At 43.6% G+C, this 26,664-nt stretch overlaps 1 protein-coding gene across 4 annotated transcripts; it reads right to left on the bottom strand.

The window, feature by feature from the left end:
- Positions 1-459: 459 nt before the first annotated feature.
- PGAP4 (post-GPI attachment to proteins GalNAc transferase 4) lies at positions 460-26,070 on the bottom strand. Of its 4 annotated transcripts, XM_058694730.1 has the most exons (3): positions 21,854-22,071; positions 11,593-11,739; positions 460-4,026 (listed from the first exon to the last, which is right to left on the bottom strand). In XM_058694730.1, exon 3 carries the CDS (start codon positions 3,947-3,949, stop codon positions 2,738-2,740), a length of 1,212 nt encoding a protein of 403 aa, XP_058550713.1. In that variant the 5' UTR covers positions 3,950-4,026; positions 11,593-11,739; positions 21,854-22,071; the 3' UTR covers positions 460-2,737. The 4 variants fall into 4 exon arrangements, with proteins under 4 accessions (XP_058550713.1, XP_058550715.1, XP_058550714.1 ...); XM_058694732.1 differs by lacking the exons at positions 11,593-11,739; positions 21,854-22,071 and adding an exon at positions 26,048-26,070; XM_058694731.1 differs by lacking the exons at positions 11,593-11,739; positions 21,854-22,071 and adding an exon at positions 25,775-25,957.
- Between the last annotated feature and the right edge of the window lie 594 nt (positions 26,071-26,664).

The following is a 26,664-nucleotide window of genomic DNA, read 5'->3' as shown; positions in this document are numbered from 1 at the left end:
TATGTGTGTGTGTGTGTGTGTATTTTCTCTATTATTCACCACATTAGAAAATCCATCCACAGAAATGAGAGGGAATGACAAAAGTCTTCTCAGGATGCCTCAGTGGAACAGCTGCTTTTATTGGAACTGATATGTCTATGCAAATACACTCAGTCGCAATAGGGAGCTTCTTAGGCCTGATCATAATTTAAACCCTGAAAGGTGAGCAGGTTCTGTTAGAGACCTTCATCCTCCCGATGACTTATGTCCTTTGTTATGGGAAGGGGACTTTAGTTCTCCTCTAGCCCCCTTGCTTAGGATTAAATGAGACTTCAGCTTCGGTGTAAAGCTGTCAACTGTCCTAATGAAGGACAACATACAAAAAATGGACTCTAGGTATGAGGGAGAGCTAGATGTGGGTGGGGACAAAATGGCAGAACGGAGCCTGCAGACTATAGACTCTAGTTAAGATCTATGGGGGAAGGTGTCTTTGTGTAGGCAGAGAAATGAGACAAGGCAAAAATGGCTTTAGCCATCCAGGAGTCAAGGGAGGGGATGTCTGCATGCGGTAGACAACTGAATTAGAAAGAGCAGAAATATAAACCAGCAATGATTCCCTATCTTCTGCCTGGCTAGCTTAGATTGGACTCTCCTGTCGTTGGGCACAAAACATTCATGAGGAGATCCATTTGTTAATGGAACAAATGCTAATGAACTGTAGGTTGAAGGCAGTTCTGTTCCTGAACACGGGGATAAACCAGTCACTGAGAGAAGATGAATTTAGCAGTGGAGTCTGAACATCTTGATAAGTCATCTAGTAGCTCTGCTCACTTTGGACGTTCCTGAGGGACATGTAACATCTCACAATAACAACACAACACATACTTATGCCTGTTTGTTCCCCAAGACCAACGGGACAATGAGGGTCTACCATGTTAGCTTACAGAGACATTTTTTCAGTCCAGGTTACAATCAGATTCTACAAAAGAGAATTTGACTACATAGATATTTATAAAGTGAATGTGGTTAAGAAAAAAGTGCAGGAACTCAGAGGAGCTACGTTCCCATCCTGGCTCTGCTGCTGTCCAGCCGTGTGAACCCAGAGAAGTTGTTTCGTATCCCTTGGTCTCGGTTTGTCCACCTGCAAAATGTGGTGTGGAACCCCCATGTACTGCCTCTCAGTGCTCTTGAGGGGTTCTCCAAATGGAAGCTTACCGGAAATTTAAAAAGCAAAAGAAGGCCTGGCACCGAAACAAATGATCCACACAACACACTTGAAATCCAATGCAGACACACATCCTCACAAAGGGACTTGTTGGCCACTGGCTTGATAAATATCGTCCGAGGACATCTATGTGGAACTTTGGAGAAAAGTAATTTTCAGATGCTAGTCTTGGAATAAACTCAAGAGGAGTCTCAGACCATTTCCCATTTCCCATTTAAATGAACAATTATTTTTGGCTTGGTTGGAAGAGGCGCCAGATGAAAGCTGAGCTACACCTTCTTCACAAGTCACAATGCCAAGTCAGCTTTTATTCTAGTAGTTTGGTCCAGAATGACTGCTCCCCAGGTGGAAGCCCTACGCCCTACTGCACACTTTAAACACTATCACTAATATCTTTATCCAAAATACACTGGAATTTCATATGCTTATTCTAGGAAAAGAACTAGTGTTCGTCAAGTGCCTTCTATGGGATAAGCACTTGCTAGGTGTTTTACATACATTCTGTCATTTAATCCCCAAGGCAACTTTAAAAGGTAGGTATCACCATCCCCGTTTTACAGGTGAAAAAACTAAGACTCAGAGTGGTCATAACTTGCCCAGGTTCACGTCACTAGGGCATGGCAGAGATCTGAAATAAAAATTCAGGCCTTCTGACTTCACAGTCTATATTTTTTCTTTCTCTAACACCATGATATCCAGAAGAAGAAAAAAGTGAGGGTGAATGGTTAGCCAGAAAAATAAGGGAAAAGGATACGCTATTAGTGAGCTCACCCATTTTATATCATTCGGCAATGTCCAATTTTCAAAGAATCAGAATATGACAGAAATATTCAATACTGAATCACTACTGAACATAAGAAATCTGGTTTTGATGATCCAGAAGGTGCCTGTAGATCTTGCTGTGACTTAAAGTTCTCACTAGCGGTATTGACTAGCAGTACACTACAGATGTGTGGGGAAAAAAACACCAGGAAACAGAAACGTGATCACCTGTCTCCAAGTCGCCAGGCCCTGCAATGGATTTTACTGGCTTTTATTACACCAGGTCAAAGAAACAAATGGAACCTAGCAACATGGTCCTGCCTCTTTGGACACACGTCCATTCTCATGCCTGGAAAGAAAGAAATCAATTCAAAAGGATCTCACCTTTCACCAAATTCTACCCTTAAAATCCTAAAACAGTCCTATCTTTATGCACACTATTTTTGGCAGTCACCAGCTCTATCACAAATCATTGCTGAAAACAGTTGGAGAATAGAACTGGTATGTAAATGCCCCCTCGGTGGGTGGGTCAGACTGCATGAGGCAGTATGGCTGTGTGGAGGGAGAGGGGTCCCGACTCAGGGCCAACATCTGATCCTGCTGGAGTTACCAAAGCCAAGGTTCTTGATGTGTATGTTCTCAGCTGCCTCAGTGCCTAGATCCCTAACAACCTTAAACAATGAAATGACTGCAAGCAACCACGTCCAAAGAAAGAGCTCGATATCGGAATCGCCAAGAATGGCCAATTTCAGAAAGGCATTTCTTGGAACACTAGAGCAGACTGGGATGAAAGTTGTACCGGAGGCTGGAGAAGAGCCCAATGTGCTTCACGAGGTTGGGCTCCACCACGTAGGCCCGCTCCCCCTTGGCCCTCAACAGTGAGTAGAGTGCCATATCCTTGCCAAAGCCCTTGTGGCAGTACACCTGAGACAGGTAGGTGAGGGTCCGGCGGGCCGCAGGGGCAGGGAAAAGCATGGCTGGGGTGCAACACTGAGAGGCAGGGACCACGCTATACAGGGAAGGACTCAGCCGTCGCAGTTCCAGGAAATAGTGCCGGCCCACCAGCTCCACGAGACCCATGCTGTATAGGGAGAAGAAGAGCATGACAGGCCAGCTGAACCCCGGACGGCTGGCAAACCGCATGTATATCCAGGTTAGCAGGGGCCCCAGCAACATGCCCACACCGACCCACTCCAGGATCCGCATGGGCTCAGGGTTGATGTAGTGCTGGAGCCTCTCGGGGTGATAGAGCTTCAGATAGAGGGCATCTCTGAGGTGGGACTCGGAGAAGCGAGCCCGCAGAAGGTGCTCCAGGACTGGGAAGATCTGCTCTTCTGGAACAGCATCATCTTCTACCATCAGGACGTAGTCTGGGTTGTAGGTCTGCAGGGAGGACTCCAGGCAATAGACATAGTCCTGCTTCTCCTTCTCAAATGAGTTGGTTGAAGGGTCATCACCATAATCATCCTCGGTGCCCTCATAGCGGTTGGCCACGGGGACGTACTTAGACAGCAGCTTGGCATCGAAATGGCTTACACTACGCTCCACGTTGCACAGGAAGAGTTGGTGGCCCTCGCACTGGGGGCCACACTGTTGAAGAAGCCGGTGGAACTGGGACACCACCTGCAAGACGTAGTGGAAGCCAGGTTGCCTGTCGACGGTGATGATGGTGATGACTAGCCAGGGGCGGGGGGTGGCCTGCCAGACGATGGGCACTGAGCCATTGGCAGAGGGCAGCTCCTCAAAATAGTGGAGGGCAGCTTCACCCTCTTTCAAACTTTGCTGCAGGAACTCTTGACTCATTTGGTTCAGATGCCAATGGCGCAGATAGAAATAAGAGTGCAGAAGGCGGTGACAGGCCAGGGGGGCCAGCAAGCCGAACGTCACCACTGTTAAGATCAAGAGCTGGACAGCAGTGCTGCCCCAGGAGAGCCGCCTCAGCCTCCGGAGGAGCATGGCAGCTGGAGGGGCTGACGTGCTCATGAGGTCAACTTCTGGTCAGGTCTGGTCCCAAGAACAAACCATCCTGGAATGCAGGCCCACCTCAGCACAGATGACACCTAAAGAAAGAGGAAGGACAGAATGGTGAAAGAGGCCTTAAAAAGCCCAGGGACAGAACTCAGCACAAATCAAACCAGAAATTCTAATCCTAGGTTGTAGCTACTAGAGACTTAGAAGGATCTTCTCCGGGACAGTATTCTTTGGTTGTACTGGTTCCTGGTCTCTGGGATTTTTTCATTATTTCTATGAGTAAGGAAACCTTGGTGTATCTAACCAAATTGCCATGCCTACAGATGCTTAGTTAGGCTTACAGTGCACCAGAAAATCACCAGGTAGGCTAGTAAGATCATTATTTCAATTCAGCAGCTACAGAGATGTGCGTTCTTAAGACAGACAAAAAATCCAGACTTGACAAGAGAAGCAAGAAGAAATACATATTTAAAGCAAATTCTAAAGTAAGTGTGTAGTGAGTACTGGTTGACTGGGCATTGCAATTTTCTGAAAACAGTCTTTTCTGCATATCCCAAATAAGAAAAGGACTGTTTGGGATTCTCTGAAGTGTCTTTGTCAAGATCTTCCATTCTTATTTCTCTAATCTCATGCAACTATACTTAAAATTGCCTATCAATTTAGTCCTGATAGTCCTCTCATTTTATTTTTTAGAGCACTACCACAGGAACCAGTACCAGTATCTTCCAGATGCAAGCGAACTCGAGGGCCCCAGCCTTTGGGAGGGAAGGAGGTGTCTGAAGGAAGGTCTATGAGCAGCTTTTCAATGAGGGCGAGAGGGGATAGGTGGTGATGCAGATGCAAGTGGCAGGTGCCCCCAGCCTGGTGTGGAAAGGATGTTGTGTGATGTGATGGCTCAGAGCGTAGGCCTGAGGTCAGGCACACGTGTGACTCCCGACTCAGCCACTCAGCCGGTGGAAACTCACATCACCTCTCCACAGCTCGGATTCCTAACCTCTAAAATGGAGATGATAATAATACCTTATCGAGTTACTATGGAAATTAAATGTGTTACAGAGCAAAATAGTGCAGAATATAAATGCCATTAAAATGTATGCATATGTGGGGTGCCCGGCTGGCTGGGTTGGAAGAGACTGTGACTCTTGGTCTCAGACTCATGAGTTTGAACCCCATGTTGGGTGTAGAGATTCCTTAAATAAATAAAACTTTTAAAAATGTATACATACGTAGAAAGTCGAGTAATACCTTGGGAATAAGTAGGCCTAATGATCTGAGGGAAAACAGACTCATACCAAGAAACAAAATTAAAAGGATAAAGCCAATATTACAGCATCAAGGGCAATGCAAAACTAAGCAGTGCCTAAAGACTAGATGGTAAACCTAAGCCCCTTATGTCAGAAGCATAATAAAGCGTGCACACATTTCGAAGAAACTCCCCAGCTTGTGAGTTATCTTGTGTGGTACCTGACCAGGTACCACATGAGGCTGTGTTGCAGGGCTCAGTGCTGCCATATCCGTGTTCCTCCCTTCCTGGGCACACAGAAAGACCACATTCCCTAGTCCATCATCTTCCAGGTGAGGTCATGTTGACTAGGACTTGCCAGGAAAATGTGAGCCGATGATAGGTGTGGCTTCTGGGCCAAGGTAGTTGAGAGTGGATGTGCCTTCTCGACTTTCTCATTCTCCATTTGCCAACCTACTGGACGGGTTTGGTGGATCTGGAGGAGGTGGAGCCACCAGACGGCAGGAGCCTGAGCTCCTGAATGACTGCATAGAACAGAGGTCCCTCCCACTGCTCATCTCGGAGCAGCCTCCCAGTCTAAAGGGGGCTATGTGGGAGGTAAGACGTAAACCACTGTGTCTAGTCACTAATAATTTTTGGACTCGTTTATTACAGCAGTTACCTTCCAGCCCACTAGAGTTGTGTAGAATACCACACCTCTCTCTATAGGACCATGACATAGTAATTCAAGGAAGTCCCATGTCAGCATCAGAAGCAGATTATACTGTGGGATCCCAGAGGTGAGACAGACTACCCCAGTACTAGGAAGAGATCCGGATAGTACCTAAAGAGGGAAATGGCAGGGAGAGGTTTGCATTCTATGCAACCCTGCTGGTGTGTGAATGTTCCAAGTACACAAGACTGGTTGCTTCCCCCTGGAACTGCTCAGGCCAATGGAGTTAATAAATGATGTAGGTGCACGTCCATATGGCCTCACCAGTTTCATATCACTCCTAGTAGAAGCCAAGAACTGAAGTTGGATTGGGCTTACACTCCTGCTAGGGAATGGAGTCATTCCAGTGGCTTCCTGCTCACCTTGTCCTCCCTACTCTTGCTATTACCCAAGAGAGCTGTACCCACTTAGAAGAAGGAACAAAATACAAGATAAGGCATGCAGCTTGGAGAATGCCAGGCACATCATGAGTGCAAAGATGAAAATGTGATTATGATGACTGTGCAAGCTCTGTGTTTGGTGTGAAATCACTATCCATACTCCTTCAACACTCTCTTCCAGTGACAGTTTCTGGTAAAGCAAGAATGTGACACTCTAGTCCAGATAAGTCCCAGGGGAGGGATGTTTAAAGATTGTGTGTGTGTGTGTGTACATGCACACAGTTATATAAATCCGGGGGTGCCTGGGTGACTCAGCTGGTTAAGCATCCGACTTCGGCTCCGGTCATGATCTCGTGATTGTGAGTTTGAGCCCCGCATTGGGCTCCGTGCTGACAGCACTGGGCCTGCTTCTGACCCTCTGCCCGCCCCTGCCCCTCCCCTGCTCTCTCTCTCTCTCTCTCTCAAAAATAAAATAAACATTAAAATATAAATCTGATCATATCACTCTCCTGCTTAGAACCCTTCTGTAGCTTTCCATTGCTCTGTTAATAAAATCCAAATGTCTTATCATAGTCCACAAGACCCTGTATGACCTGGACTGTGCCCTACTCTGTCTTCTCTGTCATCTCGTTCTACCATCCCTTTCTCAAGTTGCTCAAAACTAGAGGTTGGCAATATTTTTCTGTAAAGGGCTAGACAGTAAATATTGCAGATATTGCGGGCCACATACTATCTCTGTTGCACAGTCTTCTTAGGCTTTTTCGTTTTGAAAACGCTTTAAAAATATAAAAACTATTTTTAGTGCTCCAGCCACATAAAAACAAGCTGTAAGCCAAATCTGGCCAGCAGCTCGTAGTTTACCAATTCCTATTCTAGACTAGCATAGTCCAATAGAAATATAATTCGAGTCACACATGTATTTAAAAATCTTCCTTGGGGCGTCTGGGTGGCTCAGTCGGTTAAGCGTCTGACTTTGACTCAGGTCATGATCGTGGGTTTGTGGGTTCAGGATCAGGTTTGTGGGTTTGAGCCCCACATTGGGCTCTGTGCTGACAGCTCAGAGCCTGGAGTCTGTTTCGGATTCTGTGTCTCCTTCTCTCTCTGCCCCTCCCCCGCTCATGCTCTGTCTCTCTCTGTTTCTCAAAAATGAATAAATGTTAAAAAAAAATTAAAAAGTACAATAAAATCTTCCAGCAGCCAGAGTAAAAAATTATAAAGAAACAGATGAAATTAATTTTAATAGTATATTTTAAACACAATACATGAAGCCAATATGAACAAATTATTAATGAGGTGTTTTATGTTATTTTTTTTTTTTTGTACTAAGTCTTTGAAATCCAGTGTATCTTTTACATTTACAGCAGATTTCAATTCAGACTGGTCACATTTCAAGTAATCAATAGCCACATGTCACCATTTAGCAGGAAAGCTCTAGATACACTGATCTTTCAGAACATTGACTATGCTATGTTTTTACCCAACTCCTGGCCTTTGCTCCCACAGCTCCCTCACCCTGGAACATTTTAGTCCACCCCCTTCCCTGCTTCCTCATACAGATTGCTTTTTCTCATCCTTTAGTACAATCTCCTTAGGGGAGCTGTCCCTGGCCCATGCAAAGGACGACCTACCAAATTGGCACTCATATATTTTGCTAATGGGAGTATAAATCAGCACGACCTCTATAGAATTAATCTGGGACTATCTAAGAAAACCACGAATGACTTAGCAATTCCATTTCTGTGTAAGTGCCGTGCACTAACCAATTGTGGTACTGGGGCACCTTCAGCAATTCCATTTCTAATGTTCCTTCCTAGGTATATATTCTCATATGTGAGAAATGACTTGCAGCATCATCTGTAATAGCAAAATAGTGCATCGGTTGAGAGTGAGTCAAATACATTATGGTACATCCAAAGAATGGAATACAAAGTACCCATTAAAAGTAAGCAAACTTGGAAGAGACCGAGATGGCAACATAGAAGGCTCCTGCACTTCTCTCCTTCCATGGATGCATTAAATGTACAGCTACACCGTGAGAAATTCCCTGTGAGAGAAATCCAGAAACTAGCTGAGCAACTCTACACATAGGGAAAGTGAGATAATACCCACGTTGAATCAGGTAGGAAAGGCTGAAACACACACCAGCGATAATGGGTAAAGGATAATCTCTTTAATAAATGGTGCTGGGGGACAATTGGGGGTTCAGTCGGTTGAGCATCTGACTCATGTTTTCAGCTCAGGTCATGATCTCACGGTTTATGAGATCAAGCCCCGTGTCTGGTTCTTCACTGCTTGGGATTCTCTCTCCCTCGCTCTCTGCCCTTCCCCTGCGAGCGTGCACACACACTCTCTCTCAGAATAAATAATAATAAATAAACATTAAATAAATAAATAAATAAATAAATAAATGGTGCTGGGAAAAGTGGATAGCCATATGCAAAAAGCTGGACCCCTATCTTAGACCACTCACAAAAATCAATTCAAAATATATTAAAGACTTGAACAGAACGCCTGAAACTGTAAACTCCTATAAGAAAACATAGGAAATAAGCTTCTTTTTTAAAATGTTTGTTTATTTTTGAGAGAGAGAGAGAGAGAGACAGAGCGCATGCATGCAAGGAAGGAAGAGAGAGGGGGACAGAGGATCTGAAGCAATCTCTTTGACAGAAGAGAGCCTGATGCAGAGCTTGAACTCACAAACTGTAAGATCATTACCTGAGCCGAAGTTGGACACTTAACCGACTGAGCCAGGCACCCCAGGAATAAGCTTCTTGACACTGGTCTTGGCAATGATTTTGGATTTATCACCAAAAGCACAGGCAACAAAAGCAAAAATAAACAAGTGAGGCTACATCAAGCTAAAAAGCCTTCACACAGCAAAGGAAACCATCGATAAAATGAAAAGGCAACTTATAAAATGGAAGAAAATATTTGTAAGCCACATATTAGACAAGGAGTTAATATTCAAAATATATAAAAATTCATACAACTCAATAGCAACAGTAATAATAATAATAACAACTCACTTATTTAAAATTGAGCAAAGGAGGACCTGAATAGACATTTTTCCAAGGAAGACATAAAAACAGTCAACAGGGTGCTCGGAAAGGTGCTCAACATCACCAATCATCATAGAAACAAATCAAAACCACAATAATATATCACCTCACACTTACTGAGATGTCTACCATCAACAAGGCAAGAGATAACAAATGCTAGCATGGATGTAAAGAAAGGGAACCCTTGTATACTGCTGGCTGGAACATTAACTGGTATGGCCACTATGTAAAACAATATGGAGGTTCCTCAAGAAATTAAAAATAAACTACCAAATGATCCAGCAATTCCATATCTGGGTATATATCCAGAGGAAAGAAAATCATTATCTTGAAGAGGTATCTGGCATTGCAGTGTTATTCACAATAGCCAAGATATGGAAACAACCCAAATGTCCACTGATGGATTAATGGATAAAGAATATGTGGTATATCTATGAAATGGAATATTATTCAGCCTTTAAAGAAAAAAAGGAAATCCTACCATTTGTGACAACATGGATGAATATGGAGGGCATTATGCTAAGTGAAATAAGACAGAGAAAGACAAGTATTGCATGGTATCATCTAATGTGGAACCTAACACAGAATAGAAAGGTGGTTATCATGGGGTGCCTGGGTGGCTCAGTCGGTTAAGCATCTGACTTCAGCTCAGGTCATGATCTCACAGTTCGTGAGTTTGAGCCCCACATCAGTCTCTTTGCTGACAGCTCAGAGCCTGGAGCCTGCTTCAGATTTGGTGTCTCCCTCTCTCTCTGCCCCTCCCCTGCTTGAGCTCTGTCTCTCCCCCTCTCTCTCTCTCTCTCAAAAATAAATAAACATTAAAAAAAAAAGAAAGAAAGATGGTTATCAGGTGCTAAGGGGTGCGGTGTGGGGATAGGGAGAAGTTGGTCAAAGGGTATAAACTTTTCCTTACAAGGTCTTTTTTTTTAAGTTTATTTATTTTGGGGGAGGGGCAGAGAGAGAGAGAGAGAATCTCGAGGAGTTCGATGTGGGGTCTGAACTCACGAACAGTGAGATCATGACCTGAGCCAAAATCAAGAGTCATATGCTCAAAAAAAAAAAAAAAAGAGTCATATGCTCAACCAACTGGGCCACCCAGCGACCCCTAAGGTGAATAAGGTCTTTAAAAAAAGTACGATAAACAAGGTCTGAGGATCTAATGCATAACTTGGTAACTACAGTTGATAATACAGTATTGTATAATTGAAATTTGCTAAAAGAGAAGAACTAAAGTGTTCTCATCAAAAAAAAAAAAGTTACAAAAAGCAAACTCTTTATGCACAGATATGGAAAAACTGTAAGATATTTTTTCAGTTACAGAAGACACAGAAAGTATGTATAGCACACTACCATTTGTGTAGAAAAGGGGGGAAATATACATAAGTGTACTTGCTTGTATATAAGTCCACAAGTATTTACTTAGTGAACAAACTGATTGACAGCACACTCTTAAATCCAAGTCCTTCCAGGCCCGTGGTTTCCTGCTTTATTTTCTAGGATCTTGCTGAGGGTCCTGGTGTGGTTGTGTGGCTGCCTTCAACACTTCTGTACAAAAGAGGCTTGTATGTGGCAGGTGGATAGAAGGGGAGAAGCCTTTCTTGAAGCTATCAAGCAAGCATGATGATTTCCCTTAGATTTTGTTATTAAAGTGGGGCCAGCGAAATTAAGGAGATGTCTGTTCTATCCAAGCCACCCTGTGCTGCTGCTCTCAGGCCGTATCCTTCCCTTGCCACCCTAGGCTCCTGATTTTCTCTCTCTCTCTTCCTTCTGGCAGTTGGGTCAGGAACTGAGGCACCTGGTGCTGACATAAAGACGACCTTTAAACCCAGGCAATTTCCCCTCTAGGGTCAATAAAATCATTAACATCTCAGAAATACCTTGCTTTAAAAATATGGTAGTGAGGAGCACCTGGGTATCTCAGTTGGTTAAGCATCCAACTTTGGCTCAGGTCATGATCCCGTGGGCCGTGAGCTCGAGCCCTATGTCGGGCTCTTTGCTGACAGCTCAGAGCCTGGAGCCTGCTTCAGATTCAGTGTCTCCCTCTCTCTCTGCCCCTCCCCACTCATGCTCTCTCTCTGTCTCTCAAAAATAAATAAACATTAAAAATTAAAAAAAATAAATTAAAAAAGTATGGTAGCGAGACTGCTCTTCTCCTGACCTTCAGGGAAGGAATAGGACTCATTTCCGAGGACACATGGTCCCCACATACATTGATAAGCTCTTAGCTGGGGTGAGGAACAGCCCAGACCTTTAGAACTTACAATAAGGACATGCATTTCTTGCTCGCGGATCTGTGCACAGCTGTGGTTCAGCTGGGTTCAGCTCTAGACTGCAGGTCGGAATCAGGTCGTTTCATGTAATTCTTGTTCCAGGTCCAGTGTCAGAAGAAACAGCCATCTGGGCATGCTCTTTTGGTGGATGGCAGATACACAAGAACCAAAACACGAAGGTTCATTTACAGCCTCACTTAAGCATGCCACACGTTAAGTCCACTCACCATGCACTAGCTGAAGCAATGGGGCAGGGAAATGTACTCCACCCACAGAGCAGAGGAAGGGAAAATGAAGGTTCAATAGAAAGCAAAAGCAGCAGGCCAATTTCTAAGCCCTCATGAAGAAAGAAAGGTTCTAGCAATTTGTTCAGAGTAGGCGACATTTCTAAAATGCTCATAAGGCATCTGGCTGCCATATCATTATACTCAGTATGAGTCAAAAGAGACTACAGTAATGACCCCTAAATCTCCGGGTTTTATAAGAAAGAGGCTTAATTCTTGCTCATGTTACTTGTCCATTACGGATCAGTTGAGACTCTGCTCCCTGTCATTTGCACTCCAGGCCCCAGGTAGATGGAACTGCCTCTTTTCTGGACATTGGTGGTTTTGTGGCAGAGGAGAAAGAAACAGTGAACCACAAGCTGGCTCTCAAAGCTACGGCTCAAAAATGACACACATCATGTCCACCTACATTTCACTGACCAGAGCAAGTTACATAACAACTCTTAAGTTCAACACAACAGTTATGTAATTTTCCTGCAAGAAGGGGTACCGAAAGACATATGGCCAAGCCTGAAACCAATGATTAGGGAAAGATATGTCTCTCCAGTAAGGGGCAGAAAATACCTTGAACAGGGTGCCTGGGTGGCTCAGTTGGTTGAGCATCGGACTCTTGATATCCTAGGGTCGTGGGATCAAGCCCCACATCAGACTCCATCCTGAGTGTACAGCTTGTTTAGAATTCTCTCTCTCTCCCTCTGTCCCTCCCTCACTTGCGCACATGCACTCTCTCCAAAAAAAAGAAAAGAAAAGAAAAGAGGAAAATATCTTGAACAATAATACATCTAGTCCACCCATCTTGGACCATGGGAGGTGGGAACAGATCCTTTAACGATCAGATGACTGGTCTGCCTAAAATCCAACCACATGGAGGTAGGCATTCAAGACTACGTTCTGTTTGCTTTTTAAAGCATCTTCTTAAAGGATTTAACCAATTGCTGCACAGTGGGATCGGGTGTCCAAGGCCACCTATAATTTATTTCACTTTACTGATTTGGTTTTAAGATAACTTACCTTAAAACAAAGGATTTTGAATTGGTAGTTCAAGGGAAGGAGCTCTCTACTCCCACCCCAATCGTGGGGGTGGGGCAGAAGGAGGACCATGTCTACATTATCACCCCGATTGTCTTCTTCCAGAATTCCATAGTCACCCACAGCATCACCGACTCAGGACCATGCTCCAGTGATGTTGTGGACTGACCTGCATCTGTGAGGTGGCCTGGAAACAATGACACCATTACAGCCCAGATACTATGGCGTAATGATTCCTGAATTCTTATCTAGGCCTTACTAGTGCACTCTGAAACACAACCATTTTGTAAATTGGACTATGCCTGTTACCATGTCTGGGATGGAGGGCTCAGAAAAGATAGTAAAAGACAAAGACACCAAGAAATGAACGTGAAATAGGGCTAGAATGAATAAATGGAGTAACAATGACAAGTTACATTTTATGGCAGCTTCTGAAAATTAAGTTGAAGGGGTCACAGGGGTATGTGAGGCAGTACACCAGGCTTAGCCTGAAGAGATAAGCAGTCAAGAGGACTGTTTCCCAAGTCAGCCTTCATGCATGAATGGCACCACCATACCCCCAGGCACCTTGGATCCAAAAGACCAGTATGTTCTGACTTCTCGCTCCTAGCCAGTCAGTTCCAAATCCCAGCAATGCTACCCATATGGCCTCTTGTACACCTCTTTTCTCTCCTCCCCTCCCATAGCCATGCCTTTCTACATTGCCTCACCCTCGCTACTCATCATCACCTCCAGGCTGGCTACCAGCAACAGCCTCCTAACTAGGCCTATGACTTCCAGAAAGACCAACAGATTCAAAGCCATAAGATCTGGGTACAGGTCTGGTCCCAACACTCGCTAATTAGGTCCATTTGTAAAGAAATCATTTGATCTCTCTGAGACTATTTTGCTGCTGTCAAATAGGAAAATTAAAAATATCTCATGTATGGAGGCACTGTGAAGACAAAATGAGACAATGGCTATGAAAGCCATTTGTCAGAAAGATAGCAGAAATGATGGTAATGTGTTACATCATCAGCATCCATCTGATGCTCTGAAGCATGGGTCTGAACATGGCACTCTTTTCTGTAGAACTGTTCTAGGATTCCCCAATGACTATAGAATGAAGTCCAAATTCTTCACCATGATTCTTCAAAATCCAGCTTCAGCTATCTCTCCAGACTCTATTCTTCTCCTCGCACAGTCTACTCAACCATCAAGAATCAGCTCAGAGGCAGCTCTTGATTTTGGCTCAGGTCATGATCTCACAGTTGTGAGATCGAGCCCCAAGTTGGGCTCCACGTTGGGTGTGGAGCCTGCTTAAGATTCTCTCACTTTCTCTCTCTCTCTGCCGCTCCCTGCTCATGCACATGTACAGACTCTCTCTGTCTCTCTCTCTCTCTCTCAAGAAAAAAAAAAAAAAAAAAGAATCAGCTCCAAAGGAACCTCTTCTGGGCTGCCTGGGTGGCTCAGTCAGTTATGGGTCCAACTCTTGATCTTGGCTCAGGTCATGATCTCACGATTCATGAGTTCAAGCTCCACATTGGGCTCTGTGCTGATGGCATGGAGCCTGCTTGGGATTCTGTCTCTCCTTCTTTCCGCCCCTCCTTGGCTTGTGCTCTTTCTCTCTCTCAAAATAAATAAACTTAACAAAAAAAGGGGGGGGGGACCTCTTCTGAAAGCCAACCCTCATCTCCCCCAACCAGAAATAATCTCTTGTTTCTCAACTGCTTGGGCCTTTTACATAAACGTTCCCCCCAGAACCTTCATTTGTCACTTTCTACTTTAGACTGTATCTATTTATAGCTACCATTTATTAAGCTCCTGCTATATATCCAAGTCCGGTAGTAGACTCTTACATCTATTTCATTTAACCAAAATAGCAACTCTCAAATAGCAGTGGAACTAATTCCATTTACATGAAAAAAAAAATGCTACCAAGTCGAAAGCAAGAAATTAAAACAGAAGAAAAATTCCAAAGCCCATATTTTGTCCCCAATGCCTGCTGCCTTCCATGGCTTTATTTATGGCCCCTGACTTATGCGTCAATTAGACTTATAAATCCTTTGTTAGTGGATTCAGTCTGATTTATCTTTGGTATCCGAACTGTATGCATGGAAGAAGCTCAATGTTTTTGAGCTAATAAATGCCCATAGTCAAGTCATTTGACCTCTGTGGGACTCAATTCCTCAGCTATAAAATTGGGAGTATCAAAAAGCCTGGCCACATAATGTGCAGAGATCAACTTATTTGTACGTGTTTGCTGAGCACTTATTACGTGCCAGACACTGTTCTAAGCATCTCAGTGATCCTCATAAGAAGCTTATGAGAGGGGTGCCTGGGTGGCTCAGTGGGTTAAACATTAGACTTCAGCTCAGGTTATGATCTCACGGTCTGTGAGTTTGAGGCCTACATCGGGCTTTGTGCTGACAGCTCAGAGCCTGGAACCTGCTTTGGATTCTGTGTCTCACTCTGTCTCTGCCCCTCCCCCTCTCACACTCTGTCTCTCAAAAATGAATGTTAAAAAAAAATTTTTTTTAAAGAAGCTTAGGAGAAGTACTATTATTCACCCTGTTTTATACCTCAAAAAACTAAGGCAGAATTAACTTGTACCCACAGTTAACAAAGCTCTTCAGTGGGTGGCAAAACTCAAATAGTCGAACACAGGCAGTCAGGTTCCAGAACCCACATCTTCAACCAATATGCACTACTGTTTCTGCACAGATTGGAAACCCAAGAAAATCAGCTGACAAATAATTAGAAATGGTAAAAGAGTTTCAAAATGCGGTTGATAACAGAATTAATATGTAAAAATATTACACACACACACACACACACACACACACACACTGCTTTCACCTAATCAGATAATAACCAAATTAATCAATGGGATAAAAGATCCCTGTCAAAATGAGGTTAAAAACCCTAAAATACCCAGGACGAAATTTTTTTAAATATGTGGAATATACACACACACTATAAAATTCTACTGAAAGATACTTAGAAAGTCTTTAGTAAGTGGAGAAAAAAATAACGTTTTCTTAGCTGGAAAGCCTCACTAATGAAAGAGGTGATAGAGTTCTCTTTTTCCGGAACTAGTCTCTACATTTAACATAAGGTCAATTCAATTTACTTCAAGAGGGAGAGGCCTAGTTCAACAAACGGGCACTTGCAAATACATTTGTGCAACCTTTGGAAGGAAAGTTGAGCCGGGTATCTATAAAAATATTATGTATGCATCCCCCTTGACCTAGAAGTTCTACTTCTAGGAATCTATCCTGCAGAAATCCCAACACATGCTATCAAAAATAGAAAAGGAAGGTTCATGCCAGTTTTGTTTGTAATAGTATGAAAGAGAAAGATAAAGAGGGGGGAAGAAGTGGGAGAGGGGAGGGTAGGAGAAAGCAGGAAAGGAAGAAGGAGGAACTGCAGGGAAAAAAAAGGCCCAGCAACAGGGAACATATTTCTAGATAATTATACAAAGGGATGATAAGGAGCCATTAAAAAGGAAGAGAAAGTTTTAAACATACTAACATTAAAAAAGTCTTGGCGAGGTCTCTGCTATGGACTGAATGTGTTCTCCCAAAATTCCTGTATTAAAACCCTAATCCTCAACGTGATGGTATTTGGATATGGGGTCTCTGGGAGGTAATTAGGTCTTTGTGGTGGAACTCTCATGCTGGGATTAGTGCCCTTATAAAAAGAGATGGGGAAGGGTGCCTGGGTGGCTCAGTCATTAAGCCTCTGACTCTTGATTTCAGCTCATTGCATGGTTTGTCAGTTTGAACCCGGAGCTGGGCTCTGAGCTGACAGTGTGGAGCCTGCGGGGATTCTCTCCCTCTCTCTCTGCCCCTCTCCCCTTTGCGTTCTTTCTCTCTCAAGAAATAAATAAACATTATAAAAATTAAAGAAAAAAAAAAAGAAATGGAGTGTGCTTGCTTCCTCTCTCTGCTCTCTGCCAGTGAGAACAGCGAGAAAGTGGCATCCATACACCAGGAAGAGGGCCCTGAGCAGCACCCAGCTATGCTGGCACCCTGATCTCAGGTTTTTAGGCTCAGAAAGAAATGTTTCTGCTGTTTACACCACCCAGTCTATGATAACTTGTTATACCAAACTGAGCAGATTTTAAGTCTCTAAAGGGAAAAGAATGCAAATTATGTCCATGCAAATTGTAAAAAAAAAAAAAAAATGTACATAGTATGGTCATTCTATTTTTAATATGGAATATAATTTGGTAGGAGATGAATGTATGGAAGACTCCTATTTTGCTTTCAACACTTCTGTAAGAGCACGTGCTACTTTTTTTTTTTTTTTTTTTTTTTTGCGTCTGTGAGTTCTTGTATGTATTCATGTCTGCAGGCACAGCGCTGAGCCTTTTTTTTAATTTTTTTTTTTCAACGTTTTTTATTTATTTTTGGGACAGAGAGAGACAGAGCATGAACGGGGGAGGGGCAGAGAGAGAGGGAGACACAGAATCGGAAACAGGCTCCAGGCTCCGAGCCATCAGCCCAGAGCCTGACGCGGGGCTCGAACTCACGGACCGCGAGATCGTGACCTGGCTGAAGTCGGACGCTCAACCGACTGCGCCACCCAGGCGCCCCAGAGCACGTGCTACTTTTATGGCAATTATTAAACGTTCATTCAACAAATACTGAGTCTGGTGCACTGACTGGGATGGTGAACATGTCTGCCAGGGCCCTTATACCCTGAGGGCCGCTGTTATCAAAAATCCAATAGAAATCCAAATAAAATTTTGTTTGCTTCTTTTGGTGTAGCAGGGAAAGGTTAGTTAACTTGATGAAAGTATTCTAAAGATTTTCTGGAATTCGTACTAATAAAAACGGCCAGGAAATGCTTACTTTGCTGGCATATATACAGAAATTGGGGGGATATATCAAAGATTAGCCCTGTGCAGTGATGACATCAATGTCATGTGATGCTTCATAATTTTTATCGTGATGGTGGTTACATTTGACAAAATTCTTCAAAATACACATTTAAATGCTGTGTTTTATTGCATGTAAACTATGCTTCAATAAAATTGATTTTTCTAAGAGCCAGGAAAATAATACAGAGTAATAAGAGAGAATCTGTCTAACCAGACCTTAAAGCCTACTATAAAACTTCAGTCATTAAAATAACATGGCACTGGCACCAAAATGTACTGATAAATAAATAGACAGATGCAGAAATCCACACAGATACAAACATGTAATAATTTAATCTGCCATACTTGAAGCAATTTAAATCAGGGGTGAAAAATGGATTTACTAGCTTTGCAGCAACTGGCTAACTATGCAGGAAAAGTAAACTAGTGCTCCACTTTATAACTTAAACTAGAATAAATTTCATATTAATACTGTCAAACAAAAGCTTAAAAGTACCTGAAGAAAAATACAGAAGTATATTTATATAAACTTGGTTTAGGAAAGGACCTTAACAGCAAAGTCCATAAGCAGAACGATTGAAAAAATATATGACTAAGTAAAAAGTTAAACTTGTATATGGTCAAAGATGAAAAGCTGACATTAGGCAGATTAGGAAACACTATGCAACATAAATGACAGAATTATTACTTTAATGTGTAATGTGCAAAGAGTGCTTAAAAGTCAGGAACAGAAAGACACTCCAATTGAAAAGCAAAAGACTGAAAACTATAGAAAGCTTATGAAAGAAACTGAACAAGACTCAAAAAGTGGAAAAACATTTCATGCTCATGGATTGGAAGAAAAAACATTGTTAAAATGTCAACACTACCGAAAGCAATCTACATATTCAATGCAATCTCTATCAAAATAACACCAGCATTCTTCACAGAGCTAGAACAAACAATCCTAAAATTTGCATGGAACCAGAAAAGACCCCGAATAGCCAAAGTAATCCTGAAAAAGAAAACCAAAGCTGGAGGCATCACAATTCCGGACTTCAAGCTGTATTACAAAGCTGTAATCTGATCAAGACAGTATGGTACTGGCACAAAAACAGACACATAGATCAATGGAACAGAACAGAGAACCCAGAAATGGACCAACTAATCTTTGACAAAGCAGGAAAGAATATCCAATGGAATAAAGACAGTCTCTTCAGCAAGTAGTGCTGGGAAAACTGGACAGTGACATGCAGAAGAATGAACCTGGACCACTTTTTTATACCATACACAAAAATAAACCCCAAATGGATGAAAGACCCAAATAAGACAGGAAGCCATCAAAATCCTCAAGGAGAAAACAGGCAAAAACCTCTTTGACATCAGCCGCAGCAACTTCTTACTTGACATGTCTCCGGAGGCAAGGGAGACAATAGCAAAAATGAACTACTGGGACCTCATCAAGATAAAAATCTTCCGCACAGTAAAGGAAGCAATCAGCAAAACTAAAAGACAACCGACAAAATGGGAGAAGATATTTGCAAATAACATATCAGATAAAGGATTAGCATCCAAAATCTATAAAGAACTTATCAAAATCAACACCCAAACAACAAATAATCCAGTGAAGAAATGGGCAAAAGACGTGAATAGACACTTCTCCCAGGAAGACATCCAGATGGCCAACTGACACATGAAAAAATGTTCAACATCACTCATCATCAGGGAAATACAAATCAAAACCACAATGAGATACCAACTCACACATGTCAGAAAGGGTAAAATTAACAACTCAGGCAACAAAAGATGTTGGTGAGGATGCAGAAAAAGAGGAACTCTTTTGCACTGCTGGTGGGAATGCAAACTGGTGCAGCCAGTCTGGAAAACAGGATGGAGGTTCCTCAAAAAATTAAAAATAGAACTACCCTACGACCCAGCAATTGCACTACTAGGTATTTATCCAAAGGATACAGGAGTGCTGATGCGAAGGGGCACATGCACCCCAATGCTGATAGCAGTACTATCGACAATAACAAAGTATGGAAAGAGCCTAAATGTCTATCGACTGATGAATGGATAAAGAAGATGTGGGTGTGTATGTATATATATATATATATATATATATATATATATATACACAATGGAATATTACTTGGCGATCAGAAAGGATGAAATCTGGACATTTGCAACATGGATGGTACTAGAGTGTATTATTCTAAGCAAAATAAGTCAAAGACAAATACAATATGATTTCACTCATATGTGGAATTTAAGATACAAAACAGATGAACATAAGGGAAAGGAAACAAAAATAAGATAAAAACAGAGAGGGAGACAACCCATAAGTGACTCTTAAATACAGGAAATAAACTGAGGGTTGCTGGCAGGGTGTTGGGTGGGGGGATGGGGGTGATGTGCATTAAGGAGGACACTTGTTGGGATGAGCACTGGGTGTTATGTGTAAATGATGAATCACTAAATTTTACTCCTGAAATCATTATTACGTTATACATTAACTAACTTAGATTTAATTTTTTTAAAAAATTAAAAAGAAAAGAAAAAGAAAGCAAAAGAGGTGTCTAGCTGGCTCAGTCAGTGGAGCCTGTGACTCCTGATCTCAGGGTTGTGAGTTCAAGCCCCACCTTGTGTGTAGAGATTACTTAAAAAAAAAGTTGGAAGGGGGCAAAAGAATTAAGACAGTTCACCTACACAGATGCAAAAGGCCAGTACACAGAGGAAAAAGGTATTTACTGCCCCGGTGGGGGGGGGGGAGGGGAGGGGGGATTCAGACATGCAAATTAAAACAAGATATTATTTTTGTCCATCTTATTGGTTTAGATGTGTGCATGCAGAGAAACCTTTAAGAAGACATCCAGAAAATCTCAACAATCTAGATGAAGTTTTGTCATCTTTATTTTCTCCTTCACATTTTTCTGTTTCCTGAATGCAATACACTTACCCTTTTTTAAAAGATTCAATATTGGTGTTAGACACACATAGTTTTCTCTTGTCGCCTCCTAAAGTACCTGGTACAGTGCACTCTAGAATGCACCCCTAAAAAAGCTATCCCCTTACCAGGTTCAGTTCTCCTGGCGAAATAAATACACGTGCACGCACACGCACACACTGAACCTGCAGGTTTTGATAATGGTCTGCATAGTGAGATCATCACTGGAGTCGCTCTGCGGTTCCCCCGGGGACAGCAAGGGACCAACAGGGGATGCCAGGGTCACACCCACCCTGCAGAAGCTCTCGCCCCTGACTACCAAGGGCGCAGTGCGGAACCGGCAACGCCCGCGCCCAGAGGCCAGGAGGATGATGCGACTACCGGGGGGTGGTCCTCTCTATTCCTCGCCGAAAGAGAATGGGAGCTGGAGACCACAGTCCCGGATCTAGTTCCTGCCGCCGACCTTGGGCAGTCCCCGCCACGTTTGGGCCTCAGTTTCCCTACTCGTCGGTCGAGGCTAACGGTTCCGATCGCGGAGGTGGCTCCCTTCAGCCGGTCTTTCCGGGAGCTGGGAGCGACGCCTTCCTCTGCCGGGTCGCCCTTCCTCGGTCCCCCACTGCGCAGAAACCCCACGCCGCAGCAGCGCGTAATCCGCGAGCCCGATTAGCCCGAGGGGCTGACGCGGGAGGAACCCTCGCCTCAAGCGCGCGGCCATTAGGCGATGCGCTCGCTCTTCGGCTGTGCGGCCCGACTAGGCTCCCAGGACCCGGGTCTTAACCTGGGTTGACACGCGCCCGGCTCGCGCCTTCCTGTCGGCCTCGCGGCGCAGCCGAGGCAGGCGAAGGGTGGAAAGATGCCCTCGCCGCGACACTCATTCATCCCTGCCCTGACACCGGCCCCGCCCGCGCGGAGGAAGCCCTTCTGGGGTCCCCGCAGTCCCCCGGCAGGAAGCGGCCGGAGCTCCGGGCCGGGCCGCGGCGAAGCTCGCCTGCTCAAAGCGCACGGCCGGGGGCGCAGGCCCTCCCGAGCTGCGCAAGCCCCCGCCGCTGCTCTCCCCGCGCCAGCGGCGGCCCCGGTAATCCTCATCCCCGCGCTCCGGCCGCGATGCCAGAGGGGCTGGGCATATCTAACGCAGTGCAAACCTACCCGGTGGAGGCGGTCAGCTCCGTCCTCCGCGTACGCCGAGGGCCGCCTCCAGTGTCGCCTAGGCTGGCTGGCTCATCGCCACTGAGGAGCCGTCGCCCGACCCTGAGGCCCGAGCGGAGCGGGTGCCGCGCGGTTCGGGTGCGCGCCGGAGCCTCGCCTCCTCCCGCCGCGCAGCTCCCGCGCCGGGTCCCCGCGCTCCGGCAGGCCATGTGACCTGCGAGCTGCGGAGCGACCAGCTTGGGGGGGAAAAAGGACGGCAAAAGGCGCCAACTGATGGGCAGAAAGGGAAAAGCAGGCTCATGGCAAAGGAAACTGAAATTCTGGAAGGATTAGGTCTCTGCGCTGTTCGCAGCCCCAGCGGGCTTGCAAGCATTTTCTCCGCTGGAGGGAACTGGTTTCACCCATAATGAAAATAAGAGCGGACACCCCACTTCCGCCCCGAATCCCCACTGCACCCAGGCGTCTTAGTGAACGTTCCTCTAGATCTCACTTCACCCTGGACGTTACAGATTATCATCCCCAATTTGCAAATGACGAAAGATTTGAGAAGAATTGCCAAGTACAACCTTTCCTAATTCCAAAAGCCAGACTGTAAACATTTATTCAAAATCAGAAAGGTTTGGCTAAACTAGATCACCTATCCAGGCATGGGATTTAGGTCTGTGGCTCTTTCCACTTAACCTGTCAGTCTTCCGGGAGTGACTTCGATGGTTCAGTACCCATCCCCAACCTTTAATTTTGGCTGATATTTATTGAAGAGCTCTTCTGACACCGTGCCAACACCGTAGATGAGAAGGAGGTAAGCCTACTTCCAGAACTTCTTTTACATGAGAAGGTTAAAAATTTTGCACAGAACATAAAAGAGAGCTGAGCAAAGGGAGAAGAGCATTATGAAAGAGATGTCTGAAAAGTGGCTATCATTACTAATGAAGGGCTTTCATGCATTAAGAGAGGTCATTTGTGAGCTTCATCTCTCAGAAATCACTTAGTTAACAGGCCACAGAGGTTTAATTAATAAAAGATCCAAAAATAACTAGGTGAGAGCTGAAGGTGATAACTTAGGGTTTACTGTGGAAGAGCCAAGTATTCACTAAGTATATAATAAATGCCCATTTAAGTGGTATTTGAAAATGTAATCTGTCATACATTGTAACTTTTATTTTATTCACCTATCATGAATGAAACTACCTAAAGTCTAAGCACTTCTTAAAAACAGCAGTGAGGCCTCAAGCCAACTCAGTCTCCAAACGAGAACTGCAGAATATTCTTTCCCCTCAGATAAGTCATCACTACTTGTTCAAGCAGAGGTATGTAAATCTGTTCCTGCCCTCAGGGCTACCCGAAGTCTCGCAAACAGGAAGCATGTTTCTTTTGGGAGAGGAATAGAAGCCAACATAATATTCCATCACGTGGGCACACAGATTTATTCACATTAAGGAAATGATGTCTCTCAGTGCTCGAAAGCCCTTCATTAGAAAGCTATTACTTTGGGTCTCAAATGTTTTTCAGTCTCCCAGTAACCTATTTTAAGCAAAACCATTCTGAATGATGTAACGCTTGTGGTATGAGAAAATGTGCACGTTGGTTGAAGACCAATTCTGAGGAAGAGGACCCGAGGAAAGGCAAGTGGAATGATCCTGGGGAAGAAAAAGGAAAGCCAAAGAAAAGTGAAAGCCAGCTCCCAGGGTTTTCACCTCATTGTTTTATTACCTTTCTTAGTGCTTCTAATTCTGGGTCAGTTTGCCTTTGTAGGCTGAGGGTTAGCAAACTACAACTCACTGCCTGTTTTTGTGCAGTCCACAAACCAAGAATGGTTTTTTATAATACTGAATGGTTAAAAAATAAACAGAAGGACATTTTGAGACATGTGAAAATTATATGAAATCCAAATTTCAGTGTTACTGGCACGTGGTCATTCATTTACATGGGTCTATGGCTGCTATCATGAGTTGAATAGTTGTGGCAGAGACCTTACGATGCAAAAGCCTGAAATACTTAGTCTGGTTTGCAGACACCTACTCTGAAACGTCTATTCAGTGGTCACAAGGTAAGGCAGTAAAGCCAATGAATGCTCATGTGATTTCTTCTTATGTCAGCAGAGTTGGTACTAGATATTAAGTTCCCATGGAATCTTGTATCCATCTATCTGAACGCCCATCTGTCCCCCTGAGCATCCAGTCAGCCTCCATTTTACAAGCAGTATTTACTGAAGTACTGTTCTGACAGTGCCAACACCATGGATGAGAATGAGATAAGAATGAGGTGTATGTCACTCTCTCATGGAGTCTGTCATTAGGAATGCCCAGGGGGTGCCTGGGTGGCTCAGTCGATTAAGTATCCAGACTTTTGGTCTCGGCTCAGGTCTCGATCTCAGGATCGTGAGTTCAAGCCCCAACTTAGGCTCCTCGCTCAGAGTGCAGGCTGACAGTTGCACCTGTCACAGACAGGAGATTGGGAAGCTATTCCCATTTACTGGACCAGTCGCAGACCTCCTACTTCCAGACTTCTTTTACATGAGAGGTTAACACATTTTTGTTGTTGTTATTTTGGTTTTTAAAAATTATATGTGATTAAACTTCATCCAATATGAAGAGAAACACACAATTGTTTGAAGTTGTTTCATACTCAATTTGTTAAAATCATATAGAAAGACTCTAATTTGCATGTTGAATGGTAGTTTAAAGGGTGTTTATTTTTATTTTATGTGATTATCATTAGGCATAGATAATAATAACTACATACAAGAGTAACAGGGAGCCATTTTTTCAGATTAAAACCCAAAGCGGAACAGCCATGAAGGTATTTTATGAAAGGTAATAAATCAAGAGATTCTAGGGAGAGGCAGGAAGAGTGGTAATCTAGGAAAGACTGGGTTTCTCTTTTCTCTTTAATTTTCTCTTTCATTTTCTTCTTGTTTTTATAAAATTTGGACTTGGGGGTCACAGAGAGAGATTAATCATAGTTCTCATTACGTGTCTATATAAGGACTTCTATCTATTAGCAACAATAATAAGAAATGCCCTTGAAATCACCACCCAACATGGAAACCAGAACCCTGACAACAGCTTCCATCTCTCACAATAGAAGATCCTTCTAAGAGATCCTTTTAAGGTTCACAGCTATGATTCTTACTCATCCATCCCTTTGGGTGTGTTAAAGAAAAAATTATTCAATGGCACTTATTGAAGATGGTAAGGCGTCAAGGGGAGCCATGATGATAGGTACAGGGACCCCCTGACATGGAGTTTTACAGAAGGGAATTAAGCTCAACTCTGAACATAGCATGGACAAATGGGAATTTATAGCCAAGAAACAGGATAGGGAATGGTGGATAGCAAATCACTAAGAGGAAGCATCATGTGCAAAGAGTGACTCTGGCTAAAGGTACTTGACAGGATCCATGCTAAAAATAGGCCACGATGATCAGATGATCAAGGGTGGGGTTTCTTGCCAAACTAATTTAGCAAGATTCTTGCTAACACTGGATTTTACAAGGAAGTGTACAGAAGGGTTTAGGAGAAGATTGAGGAGGCTGACTTAAGTTTGGTCAAGCAAAGAATCTTTGAAAAAAAAAAAAAAGCAAAGAATCTTTGTGAGCTGTGGGGTGCCTGGGTAGCTCAGTCGGTTGGGCTTCTGACTGGCTCAGGTCATGATCTCACAGTTCCTGCGTTTGAGCCCTACATCGGGCTCTCTGCTGTCAGCCCAGAGCCTGCTTTGGATCCTCTGCCCTCCTCTCTCTCTGCCCCTCCCCTCCTCTCGTGCTCTCTCTCTCTCTCAAAAAAAAAAAAAAAGCATTTAAAAAAAGAATCTTTGTGAGTTGTGAGGAAAAACCTTATTGAAACTGTTACTTTACCAAAACACCATAAACATTTCATTAAAGACTCACTGCAGACCATGTCCCAAGAAGTGCCTACAACTTACCTGAACGCTTTTGGCGTCCTTCTTCATCTGCAGCGAGAAGGATCTCCAGTTGCTCACCACCCTCGACACTGGAAATTCTGTCATGGTAACCTCTAACCATCACCTAATCTTGGATTCTTCCCATTTCACAAAAGAGAAAAAGCCCAAAAAGCAGAGACCATCCAGGGTTAAGTCCCAAAGTAGACATTCTAATCTATGTTTATTACAGCTAAACTTTGATTATCCAGAACTAACATTTGGAATCTGAATAGTCAGACCCCTTACTCTGCTCACCTGATTTTGACAGCGGAGCATAGATAAAAGTCAGCATCTCTCACCTGGTAATAGTCTCCTATTCAATTTTAGGCTTTGTAATCTTTGGACTCTAAACAAACCTCCAGAGGGCTAACCCAGTGAATTTTCTAAAAACATTGACCAGATCAGGTTTCTCTCCAGTTTAACACACTCCACCACACTGAAAGTTCAAGCTCATTTTCATGACAGTTAAAGCCATTTATGACCTAGCCTCTGACAATAGCTCCTGCCCTGGGGAGGATTACCTGTCTGGAAAATGAGTTCCCTGTGGACCTAGAGCAGTCTTGTCATACACCAGTTACTTATAATGGGTGTTTTTGGAATGAATGAATGAGGAAATGAAGGAACCGATTGTAAGTAGGTTTGGATACTACCTGTGTGTATTATCCTTTGAGGTAGCCTTGATCAGGTGGGGACTATAGTTGATCCTTGGTATCTACAAGCAATAGTTGATTAAAGAACTACAGTATGGTATTTTTGCCATGAGTCTGATTTTAAACTGTGCTTATTTTTACTGTCTGATGTCCAGTTTATTTTAGACCCAGAGTTCGTGAGTGATAATTTATTCAAATTTCTAGAGGGATGTCAGGGCGCCT

The sequence above is a fragment of the Neofelis nebulosa genome, chromosome 12 (assembly GCF_028018385.1).
Source record: "Neofelis nebulosa isolate mNeoNeb1 chromosome 12, mNeoNeb1.pri, whole genome shotgun sequence".
NCBI classification, from domain to species: domain Eukaryota; kingdom Metazoa; phylum Chordata; class Mammalia; order Carnivora; family Felidae; genus Neofelis; species Neofelis nebulosa.
The sequence above is the reverse complement of the archived record's forward strand: the minus strand, read 5'-3'. Positions and strand labels throughout refer to the sequence as shown.

Bases quoted from the DNA above. Each gene is read 5' to 3' on its own strand.
- PGAP4 (XM_058694732.1), bottom strand. From the start codon at position 3,949: ATGAGCACGTCAGCCCCTCCAGCTGCCATGCTCCTCCGGAGGCTGAGG.